The following is a 22424-nucleotide window of genomic DNA, read 5'->3' on the forward strand; positions in this document are numbered from 1 at the left end:
ACAACTGAGGCAGCTCCCCTGCCCTCAGGCCCCCGTTCCACGGTCCTCACCCCTGCCTTCTGTGCCCCATTCCACACCCCTTCGGACATGCACCCACCAAGTCCAGGGCAGGCGGAAGAGCCCCAGGAGGAGCAGCCAAAGTTTGAGTGCCACCGGAATCAGGGCGAAGAAGACACCACTAGTGGGTGTCGGCAGCAGGAGCAAGGAAGCAGTATGAAAAACAGTGTGGGGGGTTGCGCGCACAGAGGCCTGACACCAGCCACCTACCCAAGATGGGATAAGCCGCAGCTCTAAGCTTGGGGCAAGGCGTGCTCACCTCCTTCATCTTACTGCGCAGCCAAAAGCCAGTCCTCCGGAGACAGTCTCACTGCATCTTGGTCACCGTACGTTCAGTTCCCACCTCCCACTGGAGCGGGGGCAGGCAGGTGGATACAGAGAACCACTAACTCATGTCTTTTGTATATACCCTGCCTCTGCTGTCTCCTCTGGCTCCTCTCTAACGCCCTCTTGCCAATAACCGTTATAGCTTTGCAGATGGGTGGAAGCTGGTAGAGAGGAGTGGAAGCTGGTGGAAGAGCACCAGGTGTTGGGGTCAAGCGGGGCACACAGGCCATGATCGCAGGCTGCACCCAGCCTAGTTGGGCCGCATCACTCTTACTGGGGCCACCCACTAATGGCGGCAGCACTTGCCACTTGCCGTGGGGTGTTGCAGTGAGGCATTGGCCCCTCAGGCCACGCACAGTGAGGTGCTGTGGAACTGCACTCAATCCTGCAAGGGGGGGGTGGCGCCAGCTCTGGGCCAAAGAAGATTTTCGGAGGGTGACCAGCGAGCAGCTTGTGAGGAGCAGGGAGCGGAAAATAGAGCATCGCTCTGCCTCGCCGTGCCTCTCCTCCGAAAACCCGCCTAACGTCAGGTTCGTAGTCAGCACTGTGAACAGGATGACTGTCTGTGGTCAAGTTTTCTTAGATTAATTAGTGTCCTTCTCCCTTCTGTGCTGCTGTCAGAGAAAAACATCATCAATTATATAAATATGTAAGACCCTTTAATAGCATTCCAATGTTATGTGTGCCCCTGAAAGAGCATGCTTAGGAAGCTGGATAAATAAGCAAATGGCCACAATTGCAAGAGTGCAAGCACTTTTTTTGTGGATTCATACATCCTCATGCCCAAATCAAAACATGAACTCCCGGCTCCCAACACGTGGGTGAAGCCAAAGTCCCTCTCTAGTCATGATCACATGTTTGTCTGGTGAGATAGGCCATAAAAAAGGAGGTTGCTCGCCGATGGTGGGTTGTATGTGTTGGATGCAAATTATTAAAAAATAAATATATTTCTCCAAACATACTCAGATTGTCTCGTGTAATTGCGCCTATATAAAGGTAGTTTTAGTAAGCAGTCCGATGTGTGTTGTTATACTTTGTTCTTTTTGGTCATAATAGAGCTACTTAAAGAAAAAGTACCAATTGCTCCCTGGTATGTCTGCTTTGGAGCGTTTTTTTTTCCTTTATGTCCTGTTCAAAAGCAGCAGCTAGGCTATGTATATAGTATTGTGGAACTGGAAATGAGTGCAGAAAATGAGGCAAAAGAATTTGACCTGACTAACAAAGATTAGTATATGAGAAATGTGACTTATTGTTGTAGTCTCCTGGCCTACTAATGTTTTTCACAATTTGTTGGTAAACTACAGCAGAATCTTTATGAAGCAGGGTCACTGAGACCAACCTGAAAAGTAAATGTTATTTCTTTTTTCTCTATCTTTAGAAAATCATGAAAAGACTCATAAAACGATATGTGCTAAAAGCTCAAATTGATAAGGAAAGTGATGAGGTCAACGAAGGTAAGTTTTGAATATTGGTTCTAATGACAGAATAGTAGGAGTGCTTTAGTATAGCTGGAGTGCTTTGATATTGGTACTTTAAGTACGGCAGCTATGTGATATATACTAATCATTATCGATGAAAGCTATACTTCTGATTGCCATCCAAACCATCCTACATATTCTTAGTTATCACAATAATGCAAATATATAAATCCCAATCGAATTTTATCTCAAAGTCTACATTTAATATAAAATAAGGAAATCATTTTGTCTGTTTTGTACATGATTTAAATTAGTTATGTTTACTCCAAAAATGTACAAGCATCAATCCTTTTCTATGCAAAATAACATAGTTAGGGTATTTTTGCCCTTCAAATTGCTGAGGTTTGAGCAGTTGATTGGACAACTTGTTATTTTGAAAGTTGAAATAACCTAGGTGTACCTAATATTTTAAAAACACTTTCAAAAGAAAAAACAGATAATAAATGTATGTTACATATGTAAAATAAACCCAGCATCTGAGTAACAAAGTGCGGTGCACAAGAGGAAGGGAGGGAGGAAAAAGGTGTGCAGCAGGGGATTACTGTGGGAAGGGGAAAGTTACTGGAGCGAGGCTTCAGAAGGTATTAGTTCTGATAGAAATAGGAAAGAATTCCGTATTGAGTTTCCAGAGTGCAAAGTGCATTAAGTTATTTGCTTTTATCTCTCCTCTTTTGTTAGCTCATGTTGTGGCTTCCTGTTTCATGCTATAAGACATGGGTACTCACAAACTTTCTCTCGGGGGCCAAATTTACAGTGTGGTTTGTGTCCGAGGGCCGCACCGGTGGGGGCGGGGTCAGTGGGAAAGGGGCGGGGCTAGAGCAACAAAAAAACTGTGACCATAATGTTGATCACAGGTCCCTGCAGCGGGCTCCTTCGTCCACTGAGCCACCAAGCCCGGCATAGACACACATCTCTCTCCCTCTCCCTCTCTCCCCCTCTCTCTCCCTCTCTCACCCTCTCTCTCCCTCTCTGACCCTCTCTCCCTCCCTCTCCCTCGCCCTCTCCCTCTCTCTGACTCTCTGTCTCCCTCTGACTCTCTCTCTCTCTCCATCTCTCTCTCTCTCCATCTCTCCCTCTGTCTCACTCACTCTGACTCTCTCACTCAGTCTTACTCACTCTCTCTGTCTCCCTCCCTCTCTCTCCCTCTCACTCTCCCCCCTCTCCCTCTCCCTCCCCCTTTCTCTCTCCCTCTCTCTGTCTCCCTCTGACTCTGTCTCCCTCTGACTCTCTCTCTTTCCATCTCTCTCCATCTCTCCCTCTATCTCACTCACTCTGACTCTCTCACTTTCTCCCTCCCTCTCTGTCTCCCTTCCTCTCTCTGTCTCCCTCACTCCCTCTGTCTCCCTCACTCCCTCTGTCTCCCTCTCTCTGTCTCCCTCCCCCTCTCTGTCTCCCTCCCTCCCACTGTCTCTCTCCCTCCCTCTGTCTCCCTCCCTCCCTCTGTCTCCCTCCCTCCGTCTGCCTCCCTTTCCCTCCCTCCCTCGCTTTCCATCCCTCGCTCTCCCTCACTCTCCCTCCCTCCCTCCCCATCCCTTCCCCTCCCTCTCGCTCTCCCTCGCTCTCCCTCCCTCACTTTCCCTCTCCCTCTCTTTCCCTCCCTCTCTCTGTCTCCCTCCCTCTCTCTCCCTCCCTCTCTCTGTCTCCCTGCCTCCCTCTGTCTCCGTCTGCCTCCCTTTCCCTCCCTCCCTCACCATCCCTCCCTCGCTCCCTTTCCCTCCCTCACTTTCCCTCTCCCTCTCTTTCCCTCTCTCTAGCTCTCCCTCCCCCTGTCTCCGTCTCCCGATTAAGAAGGGAGACTCCTGATTTTTAAAGCCAAAAAGTGCTTTATTTTGGCTGGCTCCCGCCCGAAATGTGGAAACGGTAATCCCAAATTACAATACACCAGATATTGATGCAGCCCACTGCTACTATAACATACTGCCATGGAACGCAAAGCATCAGTACATCAAAACTGCTCTGCTTACATGTACATTTTGCACGAGGCCAAATGCCAAAAGAAATTAACAGCAATTGAGGTACTGCTGCTATACATACTTACAAGTGTCAGTTCCAGTGTGTCCCTTATGCTGGTGGTTTAACGGTGTTTGGGAGTAGACAGCCAAGAAGACACTCTCTTTGAGCACTGCAGCACTGCTGTAAATCCGTCGTCCTGGACCCGAAACTTCGTATCATTTTCAAAGGGACTGGCCCGAGAAGGGAGGGGTCAATCTGCGTGACTCTCCGAGGGTCTGAGAGGAGCTGTGCTGCTCTCCAGGTGCTGAAATTGCCTTCCACAGTGCAATTGTGTGTCCCCTTGGCCCCCACATGGAAGGCAGGTGAATATTACAGCTCTATCTGGCGAGGCTGCCTGAGTCACGTAATCCGCCAGGGAGGGAAAGGCTGCTGAGAGGCAAGCGATCGGTGCAGGGCCTGCAGGAATTTCCAAAACTAAGTGAGAGTGAGTGTGACCTGTAGGGCCACAAACCATGGACCAAAATACGGGCCCACTTCTGTCTGTTTCCAGATGGAAGGTAGTCTGTAGTAGTATAAGAGGTAGAATTTCCAACACCAAAACGTTTGGATGTAGCCATACAAATGGCATTGTATACTATGCAAATTAAATGTCTACAATTTAAGACCCTGATTACGACGTCGGTCGGAGTTTCCTCCGACCAGCATAGCTGCGGATGGGGATACGACCGACCTCAGGTCAGTAGTTCCGACATCACAAATAGGGTGCACATGGTGCGGTCGCAAACTTCCATTTTTCAATGGGAGCTTGTGCCATCATAATCCCGGCGGCGGAAACGCAGATTTTAAGGGATTATGAGGTTTTTTCGACTCGCCGATCGGCTCCTTGAGCCCATCGGAACCGAGTCGGATTTCCTGCCCGTTTAAACTCCAAACGCCGTCATTGTAATACGGTGGCTAATGTTGTGCCGATACACAGAATGATTTTTTTAGCATTCACTGTTGAAGAAAATTCCATATTCCAAGTAAACAGGCTAGCTCGTTAGATTTCGGAGATTTGCAATATGTTATTTACCCTTAATACAATGTAAAGTGAAATACCGATCTCTGTTGTATGTTGCACAGTTGCTTCTTATGAAAACTGTCATGCATTTCCCCATTTTATGAAATGGACCTGTACTTCTGGCATCACAGAAGGACTACAGTAAATTGTAGGGGAAAAAAATATATTTGAGTTTCATAGTTTACACAAATATTTATATTGCTGTTCAAATACTACTTTATTTCTACTAAACAGATACTATTTCAAATTACATTTCTAGGCACTGAGCGTTAAAATGCTTACACTTGTTTATACTGTAGGCCCTATATTAAAGAATAATTCTCCGATGTAAATCTCTAGAGATTACTCTTAAAAAAGTTTCCATTTCATATAAAAGCTGTATGCATGTATTTACTTTTTTGCATACCCAGTGACATATAGGAAACATGCGCACACCTTTTAATATTCCTGTTACGCTTTGTGAACCACAATAAAATCAGAAATATGCTGTAAACTAGTATTTCCACAGGGTCAAATTTCTTTTTTTAACTTTTTATTTTTATTGGTATTAATACATTACACAATACGTTGTGACATATAACAGATAAGAAGTTTCGCGGGCATATTTTCAAACTCAAGATTTTGTGAACCAGAGCTAACATCTGAATTAGGAATTTGCAATTACAATGTCCTCTATGTTTTACTTAGCTTTGTGTTTACAGAGTGCTCCGGTAAGGAGTGGCTACTGTGTTGGTTTTTCTTTTTGATGTACATTGGGACACCTTGAGACATTGCAACACTGCGTGGCGCTTCCATATCACATGGAACTTTGGTAGTTTTTCTCTCCTCTAACTTCCTAGCAGTAACTTTATAGTGCATTGGTAAAAAGAGGTGCTATTTTTATTTCAAATCTTAATGGTACTGGCGTTGTCTACATTCAATGCAGCATATGTTGATCCCTCTTCTGTCGATGGGAAATTGTCCTCTTAAGTTTTTGTGACTATTTTCTTAATACCTTTCAGGTGAACTGAAAGAAATCAAACAAGATATATCGAGTCTTCGTTATGAACTTCTGGAAGAAAAATCACACAATACTGAAGACCTTGCAGAACTTATAAGAAAACTGGGAGAGAAACTTGAAATGACAACTGAACACCTAGACAGCAACAGATAACCCAGATTTAATTATATTGAACCAAATCTAATGATCTAAAGCCATAATCTCTCCTACAATAGAAGGCATATTGTACATATCAGATGCAGATTTTATATTCATCCCACTTCAGACATTTTCCAATTATACAATCTATCGCACAGTGGCATGTAAATACATTACTTGCTGTACAACTCAAAACTAAACTAATATATTTTTTTTCTGTACAAGGCAAAAGTACTGTATTTAGTCTTAATATTGCATTCCATTTACCATCAGAAGATCCATGTGTTTGTTCGACCATCCAAATCAAAGTTGTCTCTAGTTGTTATAAAGATTTGCAAATGTTCAGTCTATATTATCTGGCATAACCATATAATTTCCCTGAGCCTGACAATTATGAAATATATGGGTATATTTTTGAGTGGGCTATATGGGGGGGGGGGGTAACATATATAAAGCTACTTGAGTCACACACACAATGAACGGTCTACCATGATGCCTCAATCCCAACATTTCACTTACTATTGCTCAAGGATGGTGTGAGATGAGATCAAAACATAACTGTTGACATGTCAGCCATGCACCTTATTTGACCCACCATGTTGGCGCCGATCTGCAACGATCAAGATTGCCCTTCAAGGTTCACTGTCATCCAGGCTGACACCGAAGCACAAGGTTTAGAGGATGGCAGTATTGTGAAGGCATATGTCTTTGCATGGCATTTGCACCAATGGATATAGAGGGGTTGCTCACATATTGTCATTAGAGGCTGACATGGAAATGCATGCATTGGAAAGTTCGAGTCCCCAAACTATGCAAGATACCTTTACTTAGTCACTCATGGGCGTTTTCCTCAATTTGATTGGCCTTGGTGACTGTTGGTGGATAGTGTCTGGAATGTCTACTCACATGTTTTCGAATCTGTTACTACCACCTCTTGGGTCTCTGTAATTGAATTGTTTGCAACCACAATTGCAGTCTAGAGTCGTTGATACAATGCATGCCGACTCACAAAAGATAGGCGAAGCACATTACATTCCCTCTTTCTTTTGTGAGTCTGTCTTGCTCGCAAAAGACACCTTGTGAGTCGAAAAATACTTTTCCACATCACAATGGGTGTTAAATATATTGCAAGGCCTGAGAGATTGTAAGTTTGTGACCACGAAACAGTTTCAGACCCGATGCCAATAGTTCTATTATAACGGAATTCTGAAAAAAAATTAAAACGCCAACCAGAAAATAAAAATGACTTAGTCTCATGGACCCTCATTCTATGATTCATCATGGCTAAATTACAATATGGCTTTGGGTTTGAAATAAATTCCCAAGCAGATGGTAAAAGTTAGACAATATTAATTACCCGGAGTAGTTGGCTTGTGCATTTCATTGCAATGCATCATGACCTTTAATGATGAATGTTTTACCATTAAAACCTGCGTACTTCTGTATTTAAGTGTGGTCTGAAACGATATTCTATTTGATATAAAACACCAGATGTATATTTTATACACCAGCACAAGAAACCCACTCACCCCTTCCACCCCGTTGCACAATATGGAACTGTTACCCATGGTATGTCAGTGCTTAATTTGTAAATAAAGAAGTGCGGGTGCCCAAAGCTCCCCTCTGAAACACGGGGGTGCTGCAATTAAGTATGCCAGCACAGAATACCGGGGCAGCATCATTCTAAACTCGTCTCAGACTTCTTTATTCCATTTACAGCCACTCCTTGCCTTTGCAGCTCACTCTTGCAGCTTTCTGCCCTTGTGACGCTTTTCCATATTTCTCTTCCTCCGTCTTTCCCACATGTGTCTTTTGCTTACAAATGCCTGATGCAGAAAAATAGGTGCTGTGGCCCCTCATCAAAACCACCGGCTCAAATTAGGCACTGAATAATCTTAATCAAAATGAATCACTTCAGGATGTGACAATCTTGCAAGCAAAACAAAATGGCAATCATTTTTCTACTTTTAACAACTGTGTCATTTGACAATCAATTGAAGTACAGTTAATTGAGGGCTAAACAATGTATTATTTCCTTCGTTGTGTTATATAAGCATATGAAATCTAATTGATATTTGAAAAGGGGAGCACATAGGAACAATGTATTGCTGAAGAGAATTTTTATAGAAAATATAAATATGTGCACATTTAAGGTTTTATTTTCCGTGCATAATTCAGGGTAAAGTGTTAATAAGTTCTTAAGGGCCTGAATTAGAGTTCAGCAGACAGGTTAGTGGAGTGGTGTGGCGCACTGGTTAGAGGCGGCAGACCCGGAAGCAGAGGACGGCCCAGGACCAGGGTTCAATCCCCGACGCGGCAGGGTCGTGAACAAGGGTCAGCGGACTCGATAATTCTCGCCTCGGTGCCTACTCTAACCAACGATCGCACTCGGCAACTCTGGGCATTAGCTTGCCTCATCTCCACAACGGCCCCCCACAAACGCCGGGGATGCCTGGTTTCACCTTGGAGTTACCCAGGAGGGACCATCTCACAGGGAAAGCCAGGACGGGTTCCCCAGTGGTCTATAGCGCCAGGAAGCCTCCGGGTAGCAGTGCGCTTTACAAGACACACACATTTACGTTTACGTTTACATTTACATTTACCCATCACAAACGTGACGGATACCATTGGATATAATGCACTTGTTACACAACGGACACGATATTCCTCACGTTTGTGATGGAGTACTCGTCCGCTGAACTCGAAATCAGACCCCAGGTAATATTTCAGGATATGCAGACAGTATTAACAATATTGTTGGGGCTGTACCAATGACTGTGAACCAACACACTTTCACCTATATCATGAATATGTCTGTAGTGTCACGGATGTATTTGTTCATCCTTGATAAATTCACTGTTGAGTTAATATGTCAGAATTGCCCAAAATTAGCAGTTAGGTGCACTTAGGTTTCTGATGGATCCAATAAAAGTGAATTGTTTTCGGGGAATGGAGGTGTGCAGTTGGAAGAGAAATGAAATAAGTAATGGAGGTTGTAGTTTACATTTTGTGGCGTTGTGTTCTGGTAGCTGAGCAGTTCTTTGTGTTGGTATCTTTGAGGTTTTGTACGTCAGCTAGGATTTACTTGACTACTTTTGGGGAGGTGGTTTGATTTTTTCTCACCTCATGGGCGTATCTTCATGTGTCATTTCTTGTTCTGTGATGCCACACTGTTCCATGCCTTGCTTCTTTCCAAAGGATGAGCCTGAAGCCATCACATATCAGAGGCCTTGAAGGGCCCCACATTGTTTATCCTATTGTTGATACTTTGTTACATTTCCATATGCTTAGTGCATCCTCATGTATGGTCATTGCATATTGTCTCTTTTTCAAGAATGGTGTTAGCACCTCAATGGGGGCGCCACTGTAGTCACACACAGACGGCCATCTGCTGTCACAGGGTGTGGGAGCGTTCTGTGATGGGCAAGAAATCAGACATAACATTCTTAATTTTTAAAAGGCAACATTTATCTGTCCTGTTGAAATCTCTGGAGGTAAAACATACAAGTCTGGTGAAGGAGTAGAAACAGTGGGAGCAAGAGGATTGGTACTCAGAGCACACATAAGTAGAACATCAATAGCATGCTGCTCGCACCAACAGGAAGAACAGGGAAAATGCACAATGCTGCTTGCTCCTACAGGATGAACAGGGAAAATGCACACTCTTTCCAGAGTCAGTCATGGCTAGAAATTGTGGACTGTTTACCTGTATTTACCGTAAGAATTGATGTGTCAGGAGAACAGCGCAGGTCCTTTTTTCACTGCCACCCACAGCAGAATTAACCTGTCGCAAACACAGCTAATGTACAGCAATCATGGGAGGAATATAACAGGAACCACATTCATAGATCTGGAAAAAACTTGTGGACCAAGCAAAAACCGTGATTATTGAATTGTTATTTAATCCAGGAACAATACATCGGCGAGCCATTGTATACCAATACAAAGGTGTTTAAGAGCACCTTTGAACTGAGAAATGCAGTGATTCCAAATAAAGCCATATTGTAATACCAAACTGCGCCTTGATGCCCCACCACCCACACCCCCCTGCATATAATTTGCATGCACTGGCTGGGAACTTTAGATTTCATCCTGGACGAGGAGAAAACCTCTGAGATCCTCGAGTGTGGCACATGATGTGGTCGTAGAAGTGTGAGGATGCTATCAGAGATAACTCACGTGTACGGGAATTCAACATGGAAAACAGCATCTGTCTCCACCTTGTGATAAACGGAGAGCCAGCAAGATAAATCAGTGAAATAATGGGCTGCAGGTGGGAATTTATATACCGATCAAATTTATTTTACTATATATTACAGTGACACTCACATGGACAAACAACAAAGGGTAGAGGTCCCTATGGCCATGCTGGCTCGCGTCTTGTGGCCACTGACGTGGATAAACAAGCATTGGCATAGCCAATAGGTATTGTCCTTTGGCCCCTACAAATGTTTAGCCATCCTTTAGGATATGCAGTGAAATGATGCTGCTGCGTGGCAGTAAAATATATCTGAATGCCTTTAGGTGGAGGGGTGTGGTGCAGCGGCCAGGGCAGCTGACTTCGGAGCACTGGGTTCACGATTTGTTCCCCGGCTCGGTGGCAGATCATCTCAGCGCCGTGTGACTCTGAGCAATTGCTCACTTAATTTCCACAATGGCCGCCAGCACCTTGAGACCCGCAAGGGTGAGTAGTTTGCGCTTCACAAATACCGGATTTAGATGTATATGTACCGGAGTTGTAGAATTAATCCGAGCTGCTTTAAATTAAATGTGTGCCTAACAATATCTTTAGTTATATAGTCAATAGAGAGAGAAAGGCTGAGGTGACTCTGATGGCGTAAGAAGCCCTGACATGCAAGTTACACGTATTAGCAGCAGGATTATTAACTCGCCAATATATCTAAGCGGCTAGCGGGAATATCACTAATGAGGCACATCAGCATACTCAACTGCGTTTCACCGGGTCTAGTTTACACAAGAAAAAAGAGAAAAAAATATAGTGCTCAAACAGCATCAATGTTTGCCCAGCCAGTAAAAGTTTAAAAACAGCACCTGAATCTTGTTCAGCATCTTTGGAGACAGAGGGAAGGGTGCTTTGCTTCAGTGATGATGAACAGCCAGGCGAAAACAGTAAGGGAGAGAAGTCGTCCCTTCCTAAACAGCAACAGCAGATGGGAGAAGAAAATGTTGTGTTATGTTATGTTAAGTAATTTTTATATAGCGCTGGTTCACCATCAGGTCTCTTCGAGCTTCTAGGGGGGAGTTTTACAACAAACAGTGCATATGAGCTGATGTAAGCGAGTTATTTCATGGTCAGTGCCTCCAAAAACAAGATGGTCTTGAGTTTTTTCCTAAAAGGAAGGAGGGCTGGTTCCCTGCGCAGGGATTCGGGTAAGTTGTTCCAGAGCTGTGGTATCACGGTGGAAAAGGCTCTGCCCCCTATGAGGGTGGGGTGGAAGCGTGGGGTGGATCGAGAGGATCGAGCAGACGCACAGGCCCATGTGAGTGGGAAGAAGAAATGACCTGGATGAGTGGAAGCCCTAAATCAATGGGGGGATTTCGGTAACTGGGTTGGGAAATGCTAACAAAACCCTGCCCTCTGAAGTTCAGATGCCCTAAAGGTGAAACAAACACCAGGGAAACCCTGGTGAATAGGGTCATTTAGAGAAATCCTGTGTAAACATGGTGTGAAACACGACCACCCAAAGATGGAATTCTGTGAAAAAGAGGCATTAATTGTGTAAGGAGGTAAAAACATCATAAGCCCACATAAGCAGGGCATGTAAGACAACCGTGCAATGTTGGGTCTGTGGGTTGTGTAAAGAAAAATCACTGAGTGTGCGTGGGGTTAAAGACATAAAGAGCCTTCGAGGCCGTGACTAATCCCAATTGGTAGGCAGAACACAAAAAATTAAGCATAGCAGAAGGGGCAGGGGAAGAGAGCAGTAAACATCTAAAGTAACCAATGGGCTGCGTGAGTCTGAGTAATAATGACATAGTCTGCAGTCCTGTGGTGTGACCACTGGCAAAATAAAGTGGGAGCACGGAGCGGAAGGACAGATGGGCAAAAAATGGAAGGTCAGAGGATGGTAGCGGATTGCCAAAAGCATAAGCTCTATTCAGGTCTTGTAGGAAAAATGAACCGAGTCCTGCTCATAAATAAAAAAAGCAATCAAGGTCGGGAATAGACTGACCAGAAGTACCAAGATGGTGTTTCTGAGTGAATTAAGAAGAGACGCCGGCAACCAAGAAGGTGGGTTTTATATGGCTAACGAGCTGGAACAAGCCTGAGGCAGAACCCATAGAAAAAATAATGTGTGCGAAGGAATATAAATTAAAAACAGTGTAAGACCATATGTAGCAGGGACAGTATTCTGGGAGGGTCCTAAACACCAAAAGTCCGGACTATTTAAGCATGCTGACCAAACAAAATCAAGCATTTTTGAAAGGCATGAACAGGAACGAATGAAAAAAATGGGAGGTGCTTCAAGTCAGTCTGACTCACAGAGTAGCGCATGCGCTGCCCAGACTTGAACTAAAAATAGGTGGATCTAAAATCCTCTAAAACTGAATAATGGCCTCATTTGTCATTTACTGTGTTGCAAGTGGTTCTTGAGGTGGGCATGCTTACCTTCAGTGTCTGCTACTTTTGGACAAACAATACAACCAAGGGTGGGAGAAATAAATATGTTTTCTTTTGAAGGATAAACAATATAGATTTTAACAAGAATGCAGACAGAGCCCCTCGCTAGAGGGGAAATTCACACAGGTCTCTTACACAAACTGTCACCTTGTCTGAAGCTGCCAGATCATTAATACTTCTCGCAGAATTTCCAGACACATCTGTCACTTTAAACTACTTCCTTAGATCTCTACCACACAGAGATATAGACCGGAGCCATAACAAGTTCTTAACTTCAAGTATTATTATTCATTTAAAGTATTTGTAGTTATGGGTTATCATTATAGTTATCGAGGAATTAGCTGCACAGATACTACTATTATTCTGGGTGGGATCCGCACATCAAATTCTGGTGATTACAACTTTTTTCCTGGGATGGAGGATAACTGTTTGGACCTGGTTATACTAGGTCTTATTCTGAGCAGTTTTCTGATTTTCCTTTGAGCAGCACAGATGTAAGCTAAAGGGCCAGTGGTGGGCCAGGGACTGATTTCTTGGGATAGTTGTGAAGTGCAGGCAGGGACAAGTCTGTGATAATGATGCTTCCCTTATAGAAGTAAAGACTGCCCTGGTGTCTCCGGGGCCAGAATAATCAGGTCCGGACTTCTCCGACAATTGCAAGAAGTGAGATTATCACTTGAGGTCAATGGCCAAAACTCATAACGAGGGCCCAGGTCAGGAAGCCACACACATGATCCTTTGATCCTGGCTCTCTGCTGCCATCCACAACCTAATAATATCACACACGTGAATTATCCTTATGTAATCCACCCCGACAGTGCATAGTAGCACTGCAACCTCGCAGTAGCCCCCAGTGCTCATGTTCAATGCACAAAGAAGTTGAATATTATAGGGACCTATTCATACTGAGCAAACTAAAAAAATATAGCATTGTCCTCAAGCATTTAATATGGATTAAATGTAACCATCGCAATGTCTGGCTACTCAAGAAAGGCCTCAGATACAATGATTACCTTGTATTGGAGATGCCTTGGAATGCCTCTTTTTGTGGGCTTTCCTCCAAGTTCCATGTGTAAGTGCATTTCACAAAAGTATTTGTATAAAGCTATGTATGACCATGTTATGCAGCTTTATGCTTGCCTATTAGAATATACAAGATGATGTCCATTAATAACGAATAAAAGAAATATGTTGCAACCACCTAGTGGAGAATAACTAGAGTATATTCACTTCCGGGATGGTGTGCAGGGTCAAACTGTGGCACTAAAATATAAGTGGCCCCCATTATTGAGTTGGATTGCTGAAGAAGTAGCCCACGTTTGCAAATTGGGGCTATTTTGAACTTGTAAAGTCATTCTGCATAAGTGTTTTGTAAGATATGAAAGACTGCATTGATTTGAGGTTTATGAAGTCAAAGTTTGCTTTAATATCAGGAAAATTAACAGTAAAAATAGCAGACCATAAAACAGACCCAAAAACAGTCAGAAACCAGTCCACACACTGACCTGTCAGACCATCCTCATACCTGGTTGTCTTACAGGCGAGTCCGACCCTTTTGGTTTTAAAAATTCCAAGGCCATTTGAGGTGTTCATTATAGTGTGTGTTGGCATATCTTTGATTGAGAGGTATTTTATTTGATTAAGGTGTTATTAAGTTTTTGTTATTGCAGCACCCAATACACTGTGACTTATTTTTACAAACCGTGAATGTAAATCTTTTGGCCACTTCACATTTGTTTAATGATTTTATAAGGAGAGGCCAACATCACCTTGGCTCTTTACTGGCGCATTGATAATAGCACACTCTTTGTCAGATGAGTAAAATATCAATATTTCAGATAAATAAAATATGCACAATTTAAAACCCTTCTAATGGGGGAAAAGAAAACCAAATGGCATGTTTCCGGGGAAGAGGGAACTTGGCAAGTCCAGGAGTCAAATTCATAAAAATCTGCCTAATCTTTCAATACTTTACCATGTGTTTTACCTGAATACAAATATTTTTACAACTTTCCATTATCGTTTTGCCGTGATGCCCAGGACTGAAATTAAGGACGACCGCTAGCAACAACATGACCTTCTCTACATTAAACACTTTTCTTTCATATCTACAGAACAGATTAGTGTTTATAAATCCTGGCCGAATCCTTCTGTATTCCAAGTTTTTCACTACACCTGGTACTTCACAAGGAAGAGCGTGTCAGGGTGGTATTCTTTTCTATGCCATACCGAAATCTTTAACTAACATATGCCCCCACTGTCATTTCTGTTATCCAAAGTTTTAAATTATGCACTAAAAATAGTTGTTGTAATTGTGGTCATTAGAAATCGTGCCCTTTATACATCAAAATAGTCTCTGCATCTTTACAAAGTCATTAATGTACCATGTAAGCGTACAAAGAAGCATCATATGTTATTTATTTTGTTCACTCATTTTGAAGTAAATAGGGATTGCTTTGCGTCTGAGAAATGCTTTATATTTCTGAACTTTAACAAAGGTGCCCTTCTATAGTTGTATCAAAGAATGTGTTGATTTGCCAATGTAAGATGAAAAGTATTTTCCCAAAAACAAGCAAACATAGTAAAAATACAAAATGTAATCATTTGACTAACCTGTTGAATTTTGAACTTTCACACGCATTTGAATTTTTACCAAACAAAATGCTTTCCTTGCAATCTGCAGTATTAAATGATTTTATATTGGACATGTTTATATATTGTTATTAGTTTTTGACATGAAAGATGGTCAGTTGTACATTATTAGATTATAGTAATTACCTGAGATAGCAATTATTGATTTCCGAGTAGCAAGATAGCACTCTTCTTTCTCCAACCATCTGTTTAGTGACCTTGATGCTACATGTTTCAAACGGTTGTTTACAAAGGATGCCCTTTCCAAAAATACCAATTGCTCTTGAGGAAGAACTTGTTAGATCGGATTAGAACAAAATGTTCTCTACATTTTCATTCTGATTCCCTACCCTTTGAAAGGAAATGTTAATCTATTACATGTTCATAACAGATAAAGTCTTATTAATGTATACAAATTGCCATTCGTGAAAACAAAAAATATTTAACAATTTTAGATAATTCGCTGATTATATTCTGTCATTTTTTCATAAAAATATTTGATTGAAGCAGCAATACTACAAAGAAAGCTAAAATGCGTCTCCGAATAAATACATCTTTCTGTTAAAATATATACATATCTATTTATGTTTAGGCTAACATTTAACATTTTGAGGATTTCAATTCTAAAAGAATATGCTAGGTTTTTTTCAGTAATATCCTGCCATCTCTCTCTGTTGCTCGTTTTATGTTTTTTCTTCTTGATGGATCATTTTTGGAGCAACAATAGAGAAGAAATATAATACAAGCATCTGTGCCAGAACAAGTTAAAGTTAGGGAAAAATGGCCGTCGAGTCACATTCCTCATACATACATCTCTGTTAAGTGGAAGTCTTTTCTCAGTAAGTAATGCCATAATATAATATACCATATTAAAACTGAAGGTTAAGAAAATCCGAGTTTCGGAATAACACGAGGTAATTTATGCAATCGATCATTTTATATCTCTTAGTAGTATTGTGGCTGTGTAAACAACTAGGAGAGACTATGGCTTCAATTTAAAAAAACACACTGTTTTACCATTTTATTTAAATTTTAAGTTGCCAGCAAACTGTTATACATGATTTACTGGTTCTAGAAGATTTATATATACAGTGCACCATAGACTATATTCCTTCTGAGTTTTAAGCCAAAGTGTCTATATTTAATGAAAATGGGTATGTAAATATATGAATTATAGTTTTCTTTTCATTAAAACCAATATTTTACCAATCATGTGTTTTTCTGGTAAGTGATTATGTTCTGGGCTAAGTGCATCAAACAGACGATCTAATCGTTTTTGAAATTACGAATGTAATATTGTTAAGAGAATAAGTTTAGATTCACTTTGTATGCATCATAGGGCTAGATTAACAAAAGGCATTCATTAATTTAAACACTGGTGAGAGTCAAAGATGTCCTCCAGTGAGCAGAAGTCTTCGCTTCAACCATTTTATAGAACTGTCCACCCTATGTGCAGGTCCCCGCCCGCCTGGTGAGGCATTCACTGCTATGACCTGAGGTTCGGTCTGTGTGGGTCACTGCGTTAAGGGTTCTGATGACAGAACTAGTTGAGGCTCTAACATTGAAAATGAGGTAGTTCCCCTACCCCTAACTCTGAACAGTGGCGGCTGCTGCACATCCAAAGGGGGAGGGTAGGGCGGCAGGGAGGGTGGGAGGGGGAAGGACGAGGGGATTTGAGGGTACAAGTAATATGTTTGTAAAACGTACCTCCCACTGCCCCAACGCCAACGGCCGCCTCCATGCTTTACTCCCGACAGTCTCCGGGAAGGCACAGGCTCTCCAGCCAAACCAGATGCTGCTCTTATGTTATGAGTGCAGCTCCATCATTGGTCTGAGCAGACTGGTATGCTGCTCAGACACTGCCTGGGAGCCTGCTGCTTTCCTCCAACCTGGATGTGAACACAGCTGGCTTTGAGAGTTTGAAGTGTGCATGTTTGATGGCCGGCCAAACAGACATTTGCACTTCTAAGTGCCACCACTCCTTCATCATGGCCTGGCCCTGCATGCCAGCCAGAGCAGCACACAGAAAATTAAATGCCATCATTGTTTTAATATCATTTTATTTTTCTGTGACGGACTCTGACCAGTGGGGCGGCGCTCCTCTGCCATTACGGAGGAACCACCCCTGCCTCTGAATGAGGTGGGGGAGCCACAAATTTGGCAGGGTGAGAGCCCTGATGAATGCAGCAGGTCTCCCACTCGGCCAAACCTAAACACCCTCCTAAGTCCCTTGTCGAGTTGCAGAGCATTTCAGAAGCAACAGACCTGAACATGCCCGGTTTTGCTGTAACTCCACCATGACTCTTGGGTCCTGTTGGAATGGTTCACTTAGTCAAGAGTTCCGACAGATGCGCTAGCTGAGGCTCCAGCCTTTAAATCAATGACAGCTCTCTTGCCTCTACTTTAGGTGGGAGACCCCTGGGTGTGGTAGGGATAGCTCTGCCAATTTTCGTGGGTACTCCTGGTCAATCAAACCCTAAATGACTCCAATCAATCTGTAGTATCGGGTTCCCAAGGCCTACATGCTCCGAAGATAACCCACTTACATTGAAAGAACTGCATCCCACACACCCAACAATTAGACGTATTTGTCATGTTATGAGTATGATGCAGGATCTGAATAAAGCTATTGTTCAAATAAGTCTGTCGGTGCCGTTCTTCATGGTGAGGCAAGGTAAAGTGAAAATGTTCAGATGGAGCCGGGGTAGTCGGCAGCAAATGTTCACGTGCAGGCACCACAAGTTCAACTACCCAAGCTATCACTGCTATTACCACAATTGTCAAGACAAAAAGGATGGCACCAAGTATTCTTTTGTCTCGTGATGCAGAAGACGCCATAGTTCAATGAGTTCTCAAAGTCTTAAGGAGTTCGAAAAGTTCACAAAGTCTCAAATGTACATGTGTGTGTATTACACCTAAAAAGGAAAAAATACGGTGCTGAGCTCCGAGGTAGCCGTTGTTTTCTTCTCCGGGGTCAAGACGGGTGTCGCTACTCTTGGCAGAACTGATCCCCCCCCCTTGAGATTCCCCAAACCCCAGAGCGGTAACCAACCAGTCTCGAAAACCCCCAAAAAAATCTTCTTATCGTGGCCGCAGATTATAGCGCCCTCGTCCAGAAACAGTGTGGTCCGGGAAGGCTCCCTCAACTTCGGCCGATGTCACAGCTGGGCTCTTTTCTTTCTCCAGGATCTCCTTGTAGTCAGTCAACACAGCAGGATTCACCAGATCAGGAGAAACACGACGGCAGTGTTTGAGTGTATCCACTGCTTCCTGTTGGTCACTCATACAGCTGTCCGAGTTGCCAGGAGGACCTGCTCGGGGCCTCGCCACCTCGGTTCCAAGCTGCTCGCCCTCTCAAACGACTTAATCATCACATAGTCGCCAGGGTGGAGATCGTGGCCCTCTCCAGTAGAGTTGTCAGGGAGCGCTTCTCGAACCTGTTGATGAATAGAAGGCATATCATTTGTTAATCGTGCCAAATAATCGTTCATCATTATACAAGGCACATCATGTATCAATCGCGGCTTAGGCACTCCCCAAATATTCATAGGCCTTCCGAACACCACTTCATATGGTGTTAGGCCTGTTCGAGAGTGGGGCACTGATCTGAGAGAGAGCAATGCTAGCGGTAAGGCATCCGGCCACTTCAATGTCGTAGACGCCACAATCTTAGCCAGTTTTAATTTCAACGTGGCATTATACCGCTCAACAAGACCTGCCGACTGAGGGTGGAACACAGCATGAAACTTCTGCTGAATCCCCAAGCCTTTCAGCACATACTCCACAATTTTCCCGACAAAATGAGGCCCATTATCGCTCCACAAAAATTTGCAAACTCCAAATCGAGGGAAGTACTCCTTGAGCAAAACCTTAGCTGTTGTCAAAGCTGTATTATCTTTCGTGGGGAAGGCCTCAACCCATTTGCTAAAAGCACACACCACCACTAAGACATACTTAAGGTTATTGCAACGCTCAAGCTGGATGTAATCCATTTGGAGTACCTCGAATGGTGCAGAGGGTGGAACGAACCCTCCTTTCGGAGTATGGGTCCCCTTTGCAGGATTGTGCTGCAAACATATCAGACAGGTCTGCACTACTCTCTTGGCTGTATTGGCAATCTCGGGATGCTCCCAAACTCGTGATAACAATCGAGTGATCGCAAGAGCTCCCACATGTGCTAATCCGTGTGTCATCTGAACCATCGCTTGCAAGTAAGCTGCAGGCAATTTCCATCTCTCCATGTCTTTGCTTCTCCAACAGCCCTCATCATCTAGCGCCCCATCTACTGCCCATGCCGCAAGTTCTGCTTCAGTCGCTGACTTTTGGATATCTAGTATCTCCGCTCTAGCGTCGTACCATCGCTCAGCTTGTGATTTTGTTACATACATAGGGGAGTCAGTTCGAGACATAACTGTTTGCCTTGCTATGCTGTCGGCAAAGGCATTTCCTTGACCCACTTTATCAGTGATCTTTTTATGTGCACTGCATTTAATAATCGCTACTTTCTTTGGGCAAAGCAACGCATTTAGGAGATCACGCACCAGTTCTCCGTGCATAATGTGTACTCCATGAGAAGTCAAAAACCCACGTTCTCTCCAGAGTAGCCCGAAATCGTGCGCTACTCCGAAGGCGTACCGGCTGTCTGTGTAGATGTTCACACATAGGCCAGCACTCAATTCGCAGGCTCTCGTCAAAGCTATCAGCTCTGCTGCCTGAGCCGATTTTTGTGGTATTCGTGCTGTTTCTACCACTGTCTTAAGAGTCGTGATCGCATATGCTGCGGAAGTCGTACCATCTGGCAGCCTCAAACACGATCCATCAACCCACAGTTCCCCATCCACATCTGGAAGTGGCATATCCTGCAAGTCGACACGACCCTTTGTCTGTTCCTCAGTCAGGAAAACACAGTCATGATGTATTTCTTCCTGACCCTCCTCAACCGGATAGGGCAATAAAGTGGCAGGGTTCAGAGTGGCACATCTTTTCAGCGTGATATGTGGCGCCAGAAGTGTAAGCTCATATCCTGTCAACCGTGCACTCGTGAGATACTGGGTATTCGTCTGATTCAACAGGGCATCGACTACATGAGGAACTAACACCAACAATTTGTGCGATAAAACTATTCCCTCACTCTGTCGTAAAACACCCAGGTAACCCACGTGCTACAGGATCAAGGACCGCCGAGAAGTATGCACATGGCCTTTGTTTGTCCCCGTGTGCTTGCACTAACACTGATAACGCGCACCCATCTTTCTCATGTACGTACAATGTGAAAATCTTTGTATAATCTGGTGTACCTAACACGGGTGCAGAACAAAGGGCTTGTCTCAATTGTTCAAAGGCATTTTGACATTCATCTGTCCATTCAAGAGGCATAGGTGTAGTTTTGGACAGCAACGCCAACAACGGTTTGATAATGTGTGAAAACCCCATGATCCACTGTCTACAAAAGGACGTCAATCCCATGAAGGCACGTACATCTCTCTGTGTGCGGGGGACTGGTGTATCTAAAATTGCCTGGATTCGATCTGATGTTAATACACGCCCCTCCTTAGACAAAAGATGACCGAGGTAGGTCACCTTGGGTCTACAGTATTGTAGCTTTTTCTTCGAGACTTTATGATTATTTTGAGCCAAAAAGGAGAGCAAAGCAATCGTACTCTCCTCACATTGAGCATAAGTATCAGCAGCCAACAAAAGATCGTCGACATACTGAATAAGGGCAACTCCAGATTGCAATTGAAAAGAGTCAAGCTGTCTTTTTAAAGCCTGGCTGTAGATACTCGGACTCTCAGTGTAACCTTGAGGAACACGACAAAATCTATACGATTTATTATTTAACGTAAAGCCAAATAAGTATCTGCTGTCAGGATGGATAGGAATGGAAAAGAACGCATTTTTCAGGTCAATGACACTAAAGGTCGTCGCCGTTGGGGGGACCAATGTGAGCAATGTCGTAATATCAGACACCACCGGATATTGGGGAATGACAATTTTGTTAATTTCTCTCAAATCAATAATAAATCGATAGACTTTGTCGTCAGTATCTTTCTTAAGAATCGGAAGAATAGGACTATTGCAAACATTATAGGGGACTTCCTCCACTACCCCTGCAATGATCAAATCTTGAACAATGTGTGTCAGGGCAATTTCTCCTTCCCTAGAGATCTTGTACTGTGGTACACGTGGCAAAAGTACTCCCTCCTTTACAGTAATGCGAATGGGTGGAATAAGCATCTGTCCCACATCCGTATCCGAGGTCGCCCACAACGTATGAGGGAGAGAGGCTAATGCTTCACATTCTTGTATAGTAAAAAATCTGTCTGAATCTGGATAGTTATCATTCAAAATAACTTGCACTCCCTCCGGAGAGCAACGTATTGTTGCTCGAAAATATTTAAGCAAATCAATGCCCAGAATATTATCTGGGGTATAAGGTGACAACAAAAATTGACCAAAACTAAAAAATTTGTCGAGACAAAGTGCAAGGGGCTTTGATAATGGGCTGGGAGTGGGTGTGCCATCAAACCCAATACATGTAATCATATCGCCAGACAGGGGAGCCCTCGGAACCAAGTTTTTAGACAAAGCGCTACGAGTAGCCCCTGTGTCAACTAGAAACTGATCAGTAGAACCCAAGATACCCGCTGATACATATGGACCACTCTGATCTACTGGCACTTCAACTGATTCCGTACCCCATCCTACGCAGTCCTATGCATGCACATAATCTTGATGCTCCGCATTCTCACCCTCCGATATCTGATACTGGTTCCGTCTATCAAATGTATTACGCTCATCCTGGCCACGGCCCCTCTCTTCAAACCTACCACGATCACCTCCACCGCCTCTCGCCCCCAAATAACTGTTCCTTGACCTTCCACCTCCTCGACCACGCTGACTACGCTGCTCACAAAGTACCGGACAATCATCAGCCCAATGCCCAAACTCCTTACAATAGGCACATTGATCCTCCGCTATATCCGTACGCCCGTACGACGCATTTCCCCCTCCTCGTCTACCTCTATCATTCCCTCTCGACTGTGTTCCACGAACCTGTGCCAACATCACCTTAGTTTTCAATTCCTTCGCCTTTTTATCAACACTTTCTTTAGCCTCCAATTCCTGCCGCTCATA

General features: G+C 43.5%; 1 protein-coding gene across 1 annotated transcript in view; it reads left to right on the top strand.

Moving 5' to 3' along the window:
• TRPC6 (transient receptor potential cation channel subfamily C member 6) overlaps window positions 1-11008 on the top strand; it is an 844345-nt gene extending 833337 nt beyond the window's left edge. Inside the window, exons 11-12 of the mRNA XM_086935285.1 lie at window positions 1763-1838; window positions 5877-11008. Coding sequence (XP_086791411.1) covers window positions 1763-1838; window positions 5877-6028 — 228 coding nt within the window. The 3' untranslated portion in view covers window positions 6029-11008. The remainder of the gene's footprint in view (window positions 1-1762; window positions 1839-5876) is intronic.
• Window positions 11009-22424: the final 11416 nt, after the last annotated feature.

The sequence above is a fragment of the Lissotriton vulgaris genome, chromosome 8 (assembly GCF_964263255.1).
Source record: "Lissotriton vulgaris chromosome 8, aLisVul1.2, whole genome shotgun sequence".
NCBI lineage: Eukaryota > Metazoa > Chordata > Amphibia > Caudata > Salamandridae > Lissotriton > Lissotriton vulgaris.